Source organism: Hemiscyllium ocellatum, chromosome 8 (assembly GCF_020745735.1).
Source record: "Hemiscyllium ocellatum isolate sHemOce1 chromosome 8, sHemOce1.pat.X.cur, whole genome shotgun sequence".
Taxonomy (NCBI): Eukaryota; Metazoa; Chordata; class Chondrichthyes; order Orectolobiformes; family Hemiscylliidae; genus Hemiscyllium; species Hemiscyllium ocellatum.
Genome location: NC_083408.1, coordinates 26,869,203 through 26,882,473, shown reverse-complemented (window position 1 = coordinate 26,882,473; position 13,271 = coordinate 26,869,203). Strand labels below are relative to the sequence as shown.

Sequence of the window (13,271 nt, the reverse complement as noted above, 5' to 3'; positions counted from 1 at the left end):
AATCATACCAGCAATGAGGATATCAATCATGGAGAGATTTGAGGTTGGAGTAGAGGAAGGACCGAGTAAAGGTATTCAAAGTTGTACGAAGTATTGATGGCACAGATGAAAGCTGTTTCTATTAGCAGAAAGATTAGATTAGATTGCTAAAAATCCAGAGGAGGTGAGGCAGAGAATTTATCGTTTTTACACAATGAGTTGCAATCTTGAATGCACTGCCTAAAAGATGGGTGAAGAAGAAAAAGCCTTTAAAAGGAAATTGGATGTATAGCTGAAATTGAAAAAAAAAATTCCTGACTGTGGGGTAGGGGCATATGAGTTGGGGTATGGGATATATGTGGTGGTGCTGTGCAGCTTTTGGAGAGCTCTTTCAAACAGCCAGTATTGGTATGATGACCTCCTTCCGTATGGCTTAATCCTTTCCAAATAATTTTTCAGTATTGCTTCTGGATTTTACCTCCACGGAAGCTGTGCTAGCCTCGGGCCATGTGGAGTGCTGAATGAGTCAATTATTATCAGGTTGATTATCCAATAATTAATGGGTCTGGTATCTGTTTATGTTTAAAGCTAGTATTGAATAATTAATGGCCCAGAATATAACATCAAATACACAGCAGACAGCATCCAATCTCTCTCATCCATTCCATACATCTGAACCTTATTTGTATCAGAGATGAGCTGGAATTACTCATGCTTCTTGTAAGCAAATGGCTCATCACTTTTTCAGAGGGGAATTAGGATTGAGTAATAAATGCCAGCCTAGCCAGTAACATCCATATCCTGTAAATGAATTAAAAAAGTAAAGTTAATCTACTGTTTGGCGCCAAATTGAGTTAAATTATTGAAAGCACAAACTCTTGTACCAATGCTAACTGACCTGACCTCACATTGGGATGGAGATAGGTATACTGCAGTGAACCGTTGTGTCCTGGGCTGAGCATGAGTAAAAGACCCAGCCTTTCAGATCCTGATTACTTTCTGATGGTCGGGATCAGTGACGAAGATTCATTGAGGTCTGGGCTCTGACTTCCATCTATTGATTCCAGTCAGAACATTGAAGGGAGTGTTCCTTCCATTTGGATGAGTTTGCCAACGTCCATTGTTTTCCATCAAGGGTTACCTCCTTGAGGGCAGGGCAGAGTAAATCCCAAGTACATTGAGCAACTCTTTTATACTGTCTACAGGTCCTTCAACATCTGGTGCGACTGATGCAGTCTGATCACATCTGGAAAATCAAGGCATATGCAATCAAGGGTAGGTGTCTCTGCTTCACCTTTACTTGGTAACTACATATGCCACGTTAGTTTTATTGTTCAATTCAATACTTGGTCTGCAAATTTGTCAAATGGAATGTCTGCTTGCATGACTTCCCAATGGGTTTGTAATTCCCAGGGGTGACCCTCTGATGGGTTTGTAATCCTGATCAAAACCTCTCTAATTAGTTTACAATTCCAGTTTATAATTTCAGTCTCTTTACTTGGTTTGTCATTTTTACATGTTACTCCCTGATAGTCTATGTGGCTTGCTGCAGGAGTGCAGTACCGAGTGTGTTTGGTAGGAGTAATGTTACTGTATTGAGGCTGAGATTATGATATTCTCTATTTTCTTTTCCATGCTGATTCACCAAACCTAAAGCTTTAGGAGCCATTGGTCATGTGACTGAGCAGCTGAAGAATTTGCTTCTGTGGGCACTCCATTACGAGCAAGAGCCTGGCATCCGAATGGAAGCCTGTAACAGTATTGTGTCTCTGAACCTGAACGATGCTCATGTGCAGAATGTCTTAAGAGAGCAGCTTCTGGTGGAGCCCGATCCACTTATCCGCGAGTAAGTTAACAAACTGCGGCTATTGGTGCAGTGAGAACTGTGCATAATGCTCCACTTAGTGGACAAGAAGAAGCTTGGTTTCTTTACAGCTATGTTGGTATATGTCTGTGTATATGCTTGCCTGTGTAGTTGTGTCCATGCATCATTATGGTTGTTTACCTGTGTGTTTGATGGTGTGTTTATATACATGTGCATGCTTGCCAGTTTTAAACTGCATGTTTATTTTGTTAAGTCAAATGTACAGCATCGATGTATGTCAGATGGCACAGCTATTGGCATTTCTTTACCACACAAATATTTTTTGTTTGTTTTCCATTTTACATTTTGGTCTGATTGTCCTTGGTGTAACATGGCCACAACACATGCGTAGAGCAATGACTAAGCAACTAAACACAACAGAACCCTGACCCTATCATGGGAAACCTCTGCATATGCATTGATGAGCTCCATGGTCCGCACAGAGTGCCATTGTCATTTGTACATTACCCACTGATGAGGGGGGAGGCCTGAGGTTCCTGTTAGTGGGCTGGTGGAAGGATATGACTTTTCTCATGTAATTGAAGTTGTTGTTAAAATTGTAAACTCAAATCAAGTAAAAGCCCTTCAGCTACGATGAACTAATCCTGCACAGTGATGACAGTTGGTTAAGTCGAGGGATGATCCTACAGAGAATTTTAGATATAATGCCTGGAATGTCACTTTGCTAACTCAAGGAATGAAGTATGCAATGAGCTACCAAACAATGCGTGATTGCTCAACTTCAAATTCCTTACAGATATAACATCAAAACTAAATGAGCTGAGCTGTGAACTTAAGGGAAAAGATCGAGATTTAGCATGTCTGATCAGTGGCGTGAATTGAATTGAAACTAGGTCTGCAGTCTTCTCAATACTTAAACAAAATGCTGCAATCCTCGAAATGTGGAGAATCAGGTCAGGGAACAGTGATTTTTGGGGATTTGTAAACCAATCTATCATTTTGTGCTTTTTTAAAGCAAAAGTTTACTTTGACCCCACATACCTCTGCAAAACAGTGTTCTCCCAAATAAAGGTAGTCAAGTCCAAGTATTGCATATACCTCTCAGATATCCAGTTGGTGGACAATACACCACTAGCAGCCTCAAAGAAAAAGCCAGACTTAAAGGCACTGGCAGCTGATGTATAGTCACAGTCTCACTGAGACTCAGTAAGGACAAAATGAATAATTACAGATACTTGGTTTGCTTGGCGGTAGTTGTAGTGGGAGGAGCAACAGCAAGGACCAGAGGCCTGATGGGAAGATAGGAGTACATTTTAAAAACTTATCTTAGGAGTTCAGCATTCATCATTTTCTCAGCGGCACTTGCAGTGGGAGGAGGGACAGTGAGGACCAGAGGGCCAATGGGAAGGTAGGAGTCAGGTTTAAAAACTTACCTCGTGTACAGATGGAGCGCACACTGAGCACGAGCTGACATGGGCCTGCTGGGTAAGTGAGGCTTTATATTTAGGTGGCTGCTAGGATATTGGTATCCCTCTAGTTCAGGTTAAGACCATCCTGGTTGTAGAGGTCCCACCTACCCCAGAGAGAGCCCCAATTATCCAGAAATGCAAAACTCTCCCTCCTGCACCATCCCTGTTGCCATGTGTTCAACTCCTCTCTCTTCTTATTCCTCGCCTTGTTAGCATGTGATCTACGACAGATGTCAGAGGCAGTTTCTTTACTCAGTAGTAGGGACGTGGAATGCACTGCCTGCAACAGTTGTAGACTCGGCAACTTTAAGGGCATTTAAATGCTCATTGGATACGCATATGGACAAGAATGGAATAGTGTAGGTTAGATGGGCTTCAGATTGGTTTCAGAGGGCGGCACAACATTGAGGGCCGAAGGGCCTGTACTGCGCTGTGATGTTCATACTTGGCACTAAAAATACGCTGTTTATTCTGTATTTCTGAGGGGTATGATCTGGGTTGCACTTAAGTTCAAAAAAAGGTTGGAGACTACTGCTGTATGTGATGCATGTTGTTGCTACTGAGCATTGGTGGTGCAGGGAGTGGATACTTGACGTGGTGCCTGTTGAGTGGGCTGCTTTGTCCCGGATGGAGTTGATCTTCTTGAGTGCTGTCAGAAATGCTGTCTGACCTGCTGAAAATTTTCAGTACTGTTGGATTTCACTTCAGGTTTTGCTTGTCTCACCATTAACTACAAGCTGCTATATCCTTCAGGGTATGGCAACTCGGCAGGACAGGCGAGACCAAGCCCTCTTAGTTCAGATGGCATTCTTTACCCTTTCCACCCTTGGTGCCTCTCCAAGTTGAACTCAGGATGGAGAGTATTGAGTGGGTTGGGTGGTAAGTGATTTCCTTGTGCATGTTTGACTTGATGTCATGAGACTTCCTGAGGTCTGCAGTCAATGTTGAGGATTCCCAGGACCATCCTGACTGCATACCATTATACTGTCACTTCTGGAGATTCTCACTTTCTATTTGCTGAAAGTTATGATTCGTGGGTTATGGCAGACTGTCACTGAACTATCCTGAGGGAGTTGCTCTGTCATTTTGGTACAAATCTGCAGTGGACTTTGCAGATAAATAAATGTGACTAGTTTTTCTGTTTCTGGTGCCAGTTGTTTAATCTAACTTTATTTTTTTTAGATGTTTTCAATGTAGATTTCTAGGGGTGTAGGTGAGGATTGCTGCACATATGGGGGAGGGTTTGTCTCTTTGTACATGTGCGTGTGTAGGTTAGGGTCATGCTTGTGAAAGAGTCCGTGCTTGTGTTTGTGTAATGGTTATGCCTATCTGGTTTGGAGGGGCTTTGTTCATGTGTGAAGTGGGCTTGCATATGTGAGAGGAATTTTCCTTACCACAAGGAGGATTTGATTTGATTTGATTTGATTTATTATTACCCCCTATACTGAGATAGTGAAAAGTGTTGTTTTGTGTCCTAACCAGACAACACATACCTTATATAAGTACATCAGGGTAATAGAACAGAATGCAGAATACAGTGTTACAGCTATGGAGAAGGTGCAGAGCAAGGTCAACTCTAATATATGAGCAGTCATTGATGAGCCTGATAACAGCGGGGAAGGAGCTGTTTGCAAACTTTTTTGTCTCTGCTGCCTGACGTACCATAGCAGGAGTACAGTGAAAAACGTCACCATTTCCAGGGACTCCAATCAAGTCTCAGCCCCAGCCACAGTAGGAAGATATTGGAATTTTGGAGACTGTGATGAAGGTAAGCTATTGAACCTCAGCCTTCTTGACCTGATTGCAGTGATTGACATTGTTGACTGTAGATCCTCCCCATCATCTGTCCTTTGGTCTCCAGCTATCTGAGGTTGGCTTTGATTCCGGAATCAGGATTCAGTTGAGGTGAGGGCAATCATTTTCTTCGGCACCACAACTTCGAGTCATACAATTCCTGGTGTGCTAAAAGAGGCTATTTGTACATGTTAACATGTGTCTGAAGGGGTGGCTATGTTATACATGTGTCTCTTTGAACGTTGTGTAGGAATAATCAGTTTAACGTTGCTAATAAGTCTTCGCCCATATGGGAGTGCTACCCACTACTATATTTTCTTAGTCAACTTAGGAAAGAAGTGTACTCCCTTGTTTGGAATGTCATAGATATTGACTGCTTTGTAATTTTATCCCCTAGAGATGTGAGGTTAGCACTACAGAGGCTAGGGGGAAGCAGTGAAGTCACTGAAGGGATGCTGCCAAAAATCAAACAACAGGTAAAAACTTCAAACACATTTTTAATCTCTCACTACAGAAGAACTCAGAGAAATTTTTTAAAAAGTTCACTGATGGGATATGGGTGTATCTGGCTAGGCCAGCATTTATCCCCATAACTTCCTCCGGGTGATTAAAAGTCAACTACATTGCTGTGGGTCTGGAATCACATGTAGGCCAGCCCAGCTAAGGGTGATAGATTTCTTTCCCTCAAGGATATTAGTGAACTAGAAGGATTTTTCTGGCAATTGACAATGGTTTTAGGTCATTAGACCCCTCACTTGATATTCTTTATTGAATTCAAATTCAACCATCTGCCATGGTGGGTTTTGAACCCAGGCAGGAATTACATGTGCCATTAATATCACCGGGCCATTTTCTCGGAAAATACACTGGAATCTAAATGGTATGTCAGACAAAGGCCATTCAGCCCATCAAGTCCCTGAGAGGCCAATTCCTGTTCCTATCGGTACTTTGGCCTTTAATTAGAGAAGACTAGTGACAACTGTACAGGGAATTGGTGTGATATATATTGGAAACGGTTCAGGGAAGGTTTATGAGGCTGATTCCTGTTTAAAGGGGATTTGCTTATGAGGAAAGGTTGAGGCCAAACCAATTAGAAAGTGGAGGGGTGATCTTATTGAAAAGTGAAAGATTCTGAGGGGGCTTTGCAGGGTAGGTGCTGAGTGATGTTTCCCCTTGTGAGAAGAGTCTAAACCTAGAGCCTCCGTCAATAAGAGGTCCTCATTAAAGACTGAGAAGAGGAGGAATTTCTTCTCTGCAGTTAATAGCCTTATGAACTTCTCTTCCTCAGAGAGCAGTAGAGGCTAGTCCATTGTCTAACTCTGCCTCGAGTATGATCAGATTTTCGATTTATAAGAGATTTGAGAGTATTGGGAGTCAGGCAGGAAAGTGGAGTTGAGAGCACAATCAATCAAGCCACATAAAAGAAAGTACAGGTACTGCAAGTGCTGTAAGTCTGATATAAGACCAGCAAGTGCTGGAGCAACTCAGCAGGTCTGGCAGCATCTGTGGAGAGAAACCAAATTTCCATTTCAAATTTGATATAGAGTCCTACTGGACTTGAAGCATTAACTCTTCTGTCAATCCACAGATGCTGCCAGACTTGCCGAGTTTCTTCAGCATTTTGTTTTCATTTCAGGTTGGTCAAGATTGTATTGCATGGTGGAGTGGGTGTGAGGGACCGAATGTCTTTCTCCTGTCTTGATTAAGGTGTCCTTTTGCTCAAATCCCTTGGTACCCTTTCCCAAATAATCATAGGATATCCCAGTGTAGATGGCAGTTACACAAGAAAACCTTATGGAATTCCCATTGTAGCAGATGGCTAAGGAATTGCCTGGGAAGTTGATTATTTTGCTTAGCAATTCCCCTACGCCTGGAACCTTCTGGAAACCTGCACTTAATTTAATCAGAATCAGTCAAATTCCTGGTTCATGACTAATTTAGACCAGAAGTCTGTCTAACCTAAGGTCCTTAGGTCCTTAACACAAGCAACTACCCTTCCCTCAGACAACCCCAGGACCTAATATCTCCCTTCCACTTCCCTCACATCATACCCAAAGGAACTGATCACTCGCTTTGGACACAGAAACTGACCTCTCTTCACCCTTTCACCCCAGTACAAGCTCCTCCCTTCCCTAATTCACACCCATCAATACCATCACAATCCTGACACCTGCACAATCCCAACAGGCCTGATTTCTCCATCCACTCCAACCTACCCTGAAACACTGCATCACTTACCTTGCCAGTTCAGCAGTGTAGAGGTAGCTTTACTCTGTATGTAACCCCATGCTGGCCCTGTCCTGGGAGTGTTAGAGGGGCTTTACTCTGAATCTAATCCTGTGCTGTATCTGTCTTGGGAGACTTTGATGGGGGGTGTAGAGCGAGCTTTACTTTCAGCTTAGAAGCTCAACTGAAATTAGGCCCCATGCTACCCCTGTCCTGTTTGTTTGGATAGCACTTAGTGTTGATGGAGTAACATGTTTGGTTAATTCACTTTTAACAGATCAACACACTATGTCAGAAAGATGTTGTCATTTGGAAGCTGCTGAGGCTGGAGATGGTGAAGTTGGATATTGCCCAACAGATTCAGTGGATCAATCTCGAGAAACAACCGGAGCATCTAACAGCCCTGCATGAGCAGATCGAGCACCTGAACAAGAGTGTGATTGGTGTGCAAGAGGAGTAGATTCAGATGATGACAGGGTGTGGGGATCTGGGAGTAACAAGACTGTCAACGGACTAAACAACTGCTGATAGGGGTTCGTGAGCTATTGAAATCATTTCAAATATCCCCTAACCACTCAAGTCAGTAAGTCACCAGATTATCATTTTGGACTTGGAGGTGGTTTAGAGATCAGGCACCACACCGAAATAAAATTCGAGAGTCAGTGGGCAGGCTTGGAGTGAAGGGCATCGAGTTAAAAGCTTGGGTCTTGATTTGTTGATGGTGCTGGTGTGGGAACAGTTAGTGGGAGCCAGCTATCAGTGTAATGGTACAGTTAGCACAGTGCAAAGAAGCAGGTGAGTGCACTGAGAAACTGACTCTTGCTCTCTGTTCCAGCTCCCCGTCTCCCTTCGACAGAGATCAACTTTGGAGATGATCATAAGGAATGCGAGGCTGAAATTGAGGTAGCTGATCATTACACTGGGAGTGTTCATAAGCTGTGATTGAACACCTAACTCTTCCACCCTCTTAATCCCTTTTACACCTCCCCCAAGAAGGCAGACATGTCAGTCCGTGACTTCTATCCTCCTGTCTCCATTCTGCTTCTGTCCCTTGATACTCTGACTTCAATTCAATCCAGATTGGGAACAGTTTTCCAGCCAGCTTCATAGTCAGGCAGCTGCTCTCTTGAAGGTTTGGCGGGGGGGGGGGGGGTGGAATTTTGTTTTCTTTAATTCCCCCCTCCCTGCACTTGTGAACTTTGCTTATCTTTTTGTTGCAGTCGGTTCTGGACAGCTCCACTCCAGCAACCTTACAGCTGCCAAAGGAAAACCAGTTGGTCAGGTGCCAGAGGAATGGGGACTGGCAAACACTCAGTGAGGAGGAACTGCACTATTCCAGAGCGCTGAGGGAGGGCAAGCTATAGGAGCCTGTCAGCCATATAATGGGCAACAGCCAATTAGGAAAAACAAAGCACCAATGAGTCACCTTGCACTTGGAGAAAGTTAAATTTAATAAATAAACCAGAAATAATAGCTGAAATAATGTATGTAGGAATAATTTGCTTTTACAAACAGATCCTTCAAATCTTTATAAAATTTAATGGAGCATACACTTTAACCCTGGTTAGTGATCCACTGATGATCACTTCAAATAATCAACAAGCAAATTAGGATGTTCTTTATGGTGTTGTGAAGGCTGATGGAATTGGATTCCAGAGGAATTTTAATAAAGGTGGGTGAGGCAAAAGTTGGGGAGTGGTACTAAAATGAACAGCTCCATGAACTGGTACTTGCAGTGCACTGAATAGTCTCTTACATTTTAAAATCGGATAGTTGTTTTCATAGAATCCTTACAGCATGGAAACATGCCATTTGGCCCAACAAGTCCACACTGACCCTCTAAACAGTATCCTACCCAGACTCATTTCCCTACACTATTAGTCTACATTTACCCATGACTAATGCATCTAACCTACACATCCATGAACACAATGTGAATTGGCTATGCTAACATTACCCATAACTTACACATCTGTGGGAGCAAACCCGTAGGGAGGCAGCTGTGCTAACCACTAAGTCACCTCTACTACTGGTTCTTCCAATCAATAGTAGTTAGGCAAGTCTTAACTAATTGATTATCAATAGATGTCCTTTGTTCAGTGGAAATATCTCTAGAAACTGTGTTTCACACCCCTACTATTCTGTCTGCAACCGTGGTAGACTTGCCAACTTTAAGGACATTTAAATGGTCATCAGATAGGCAAATGGACGAGAATAGAATAGTGTGGGTTAGATGGGCTTTAGATTGGTTTCACAGGTCAGCGCAACATCAAGAGCCGAAGGGCCTGTACTGTGCTGTAATGTTCTAAACAGTCTCCTCTTTGTCATTGTTCTAGTGGAACGATTTTCTATCTGGTATATATGGGAGGAATTAGTCCCTTTTTTAAAAATTCATCGTTCAGTGATACAGAACTTAGGTATTACTTAAGAGCAACCTACATTTGTCCAAGCTTTTCTTTTTACACTGTTCAGGATTATTTACAAGAATGCTAATTCGAGGAGAAAACACCCATTAATGCTGATGACAGCAGCATGGATTTGTTAATCTAAGTCCATTTTGTTAATTTCAAACAGGTACAGTACGTTGCTGAAAATGTTGCTGGAAAAGCGCAGCAGATCAGGCAGCATCCAAGGAACAGGAGAATCGACGTTTCAGGCATAAGCCCTTCTTCAGGGCTTATGCCCGAAACGTCGAATTCTCCTGTTCCTTGGATGCTGCCTGACCTGCTGCGCTTTTCCAGCAACACATTTTCAGCTCTGATCTCCAGCATCTGCAGTCCTCACTTTCTCCCAGTATATTGTCTGTAAAGCACAACACCCTGCATATCGATATGTAGCTTCCAGTACACATTGTCAGTGAGGCATCCTCTAACTGTGCTAAAATTGGCTGTCAGCATAATTCCTTGCAGATTCAGGATTATCCAGAATTTATGCAAAGGGACTCATACCGTGAATTACTTGGTGCAGAAACAACGGTTCAGCTGTAACACGTTTTGGTTAATTGTTCTTCTGTATAAAAAAAGTGTCAAGTTATTTAAAACATTTGTATCAATTTAAAAACTGTAATGTCAAGGAAATGTTTTGTTTTGACTTTCAGCTTAATGGACTGGTAACTATTTAAGATAGTGATGGATTAATTCTAATATTGCAATGGGGCAAGCATCCCACACAAAGACAGAATCGATGTTACTGTCTAAATGGATGACCTCAAAGGAATTTTTAATAATGAAAAGAAATCCTTAAATCCAATCTCAAGGAACCTTTGATCAAACGAAAATGACATCATTATCTCAGTTTTCTCTTTTGCAGAGGAGGTAAATCTTAATGTTCCAGTTCATCTCCAGACGTTCAGATAAGAGCTATTAAACAAGCTCCAAGTTTCAAAAACGCTTTGCCTTTTTCTAGTTAGAGTTCAATCCATTTCATTGAAGCACGAGACAACAGCAGATATAATTTGTATTAGATTAATTATAGAGTACTGGGGGAAATGTGTGTACGGGTATAAATTAGTTTAGGTTTCAGGATTTTGTTTTCCCCTTCTTTCAGAACATGGTCCATAAATTAGAAACCCTACCTCCTGCCTTGGTTACGAACATATCTCAATCAAATACAACAATGTGACTTTACAAAGGTGGTGGTCAGCCTCTCTAGCAGGAGGGTAAATTGCCAAATTAGATGATAATAGTTTCCCAGCAAACTCCAAAAAGCTGCTAATAAAGTGACCGGGAGAGGTGAAAGATAATCCAATCTGTGATGGGTCCAAACCAATTTTAATCTTAGAGAATAGGCCGGAAGTAAAGCAGACCTTCTTCACAGTAGTCAAGAGGAATGCATTGCCTGAGAGGATGAAGCAGGTGAATTAGACTATTATCTAAAAAGAAAGAAATTGTAAGGTTACAGCAGAATGACAAAAATAAATTGCTCATAAAAGAGCCAGTAAAGAACAATTCTGTGATCTGTGTAGCCTTTGTGAAGCTCCAAACATTGTGTACCTTCCCATTACAGGTGTTCATCTGTTGTATGTATGAAAGCAGAACAACCCCTCATCTATGAAACAGTCTGCAGGTGGTAGGCCAGTTGAATGGGTCAAGTTAAGTTAATCTGATAAGCTATTCCAGTCCATTTTGAACATTAAAAACCAAGGGATAGATCAGAAATGGAATCTGCAAGGTCATTACACAACACATCTGATTCAGAAATACATCCTGAGTGACATTTATTCAGATTCTTGGAATAGTTTCCAAATCAATGTAAAATCATTTATTGTAAACATTCATTCCGACCACACACTGACAATTCACAGTCTCACCTATGACGCAGTCTCACAATCATTTACAATATGCAGCTGCATGATACATGGTGTACATAATATGTAGCCTCATGGCCACTTGTGATACAGCCTTAAGGGGCCATGTACAATACATAGAGTCATGGCCATATTACATGTAGGCGCACAAAGCAGGTACAAAATGCAGCCTCTTTGCTTTCGCAACACAAGGGACAAAGTACTCAGCCTTGGTGCCATATGTTATACACTCTGTAAAAAGGGTGCACAATTCACAACCTCATAGTACAGTTTCATTTGGCCAACCTATCTTTCAAAGAATCTTTTCTTGATACCTCATCCAATTATCAACCTTAGTATATTTTAGCTTAAAACCTTGAAGAAAACAAAGCTTAAAAAATTCAATGAAATGGTCATGGTCAGGCTGCAATGTAGCTCAAGGCCTGACTGTGACCCCATGCTCATATCAAACTATAATCGCATTGAACCAAAGAATAAATAAAACCGCAGTGATTTGCAGTATACACACACAGCATGAACAAAAAAAACCCACCAGATCATGTCTCTACTCCAGCCATGGTTTTCACCATCAGGACTGGACTTGAATCGAATTGAGACTTGCCCCTCAGAATACGGCCTGAGCATCAACATCTACATCCATTCACAATATCCTCCATTTCACAATCCCTAACACATACAAACAACACTCAAATTCCATCTCATATTTAAAAAAAAAACCTCAGTCCTGATTCAGAAACCATATTTTCTTAATGTAATTCTCTATCAATTTAATAGGCATAAAATTAATAAACAATAAGAAATAAATGGTATGCAAAATGACAGACCAGATCTTGGCTGCAGGAATCAGCAAGGATTCCACACGGCAGCTCTTTGAACGGTGGGAAACTGCCTCTCAAATGTGTACTTGAGTTACAAAATCCATAGTTTCACACTTGGTCACATGCACTCGCGCAGACCCAGACTCTCAAATACACACACACACACACACACAAATCAACTCATGCACACAGACTGAGACACACCTGCATGCAGTCCAAGACACGTGCAAGTACACACTGTGCACAAGCTTGCGCAGCAGCCGTTGTTGATTGGTATTCCCACGATTTTGCTCATTTCATGCCTTTAAAGTCCCATTCTGTCAACTTTCACCCTTCAGGCAACACAGCCTGTGTTGCGTACAGATCTGAGACACCTGCAGCTGGTAGGTTTAGTCCAGATGTGAAGCCATCGAGACTCCTCCAAGATCTGCAGCACGTTTTAAATATTATCACCTTGGAATGATGGAAACGTATTGTGTAAAGACGATTTTTTTTTACAAAGACTTCTAAACTGCTTCCCAATTTGGGAGGTCAAATATCTTCTCATGGATCCACCTGGCCATTCTCCTCAGCATGCTCACAAAGGTGCTTGGGAACATCCTGCAAAACCAATTAACAAGGTTTCAGAATACCATGGGCAGACAGACAGACAAGGACTGAAGTCCTTGTTTCACACCCACATTGTCCTGACAAGCAAAAGCTCCAGCTCGGACAGATAACCTATACATTTGAATCTCACAAACCTCTTAGTTAGATTCCCATTTGTAAATCACTCACAAGAATCCCAAAACACCCCCTGATCAGATTCAAGCTTGATCCAAGTATCTGATATGTACACACAATGCATCTGGAGT

The 13,271-nt window shown here is 42.0% G+C and overlaps 2 protein-coding genes across 2 annotated transcripts in view; one reads left to right on the top strand and one right to left on the bottom strand.

The window, feature by feature from the left end:
- Positions 1–9,869, top strand: part of heatr4 (HEAT repeat containing 4) — a 70,769-nt gene extending 60,900 nt beyond the window's left edge. The window contains exons 12-16 of the mRNA XM_060828643.1: positions 1,185–1,254; positions 1,636–1,825; positions 5,465–5,543; positions 7,571–7,736; positions 8,514–9,869. Of these exons, the coding sequence (XP_060684626.1) occupies positions 1,185–1,254; positions 1,636–1,825; positions 5,465–5,543; positions 7,571–7,736; positions 8,514–8,611 (603 nt within the window). The 3' untranslated portion in view covers positions 8,612–9,869. The remainder of the gene's footprint in view (positions 1–1,184; positions 1,255–1,635; positions 1,826–5,464; positions 5,544–7,570; positions 7,737–8,513) is intronic.
- Positions 9,870–11,492: 1,623 nt separating this feature from the next.
- Positions 11,493–13,271, bottom strand: part of znf106a (zinc finger protein 106a) — a 92,846-nt gene continuing 91,067 nt past the window's right edge. The window contains exon 22 of the mRNA XM_060828720.1: positions 11,493–13,017. Coding sequence (XP_060684703.1) covers positions 12,961–13,017 — 57 coding nt within the window. The 3' untranslated portion in view covers positions 11,493–12,960. The remainder of the gene's footprint in view (positions 13,018–13,271) is intronic.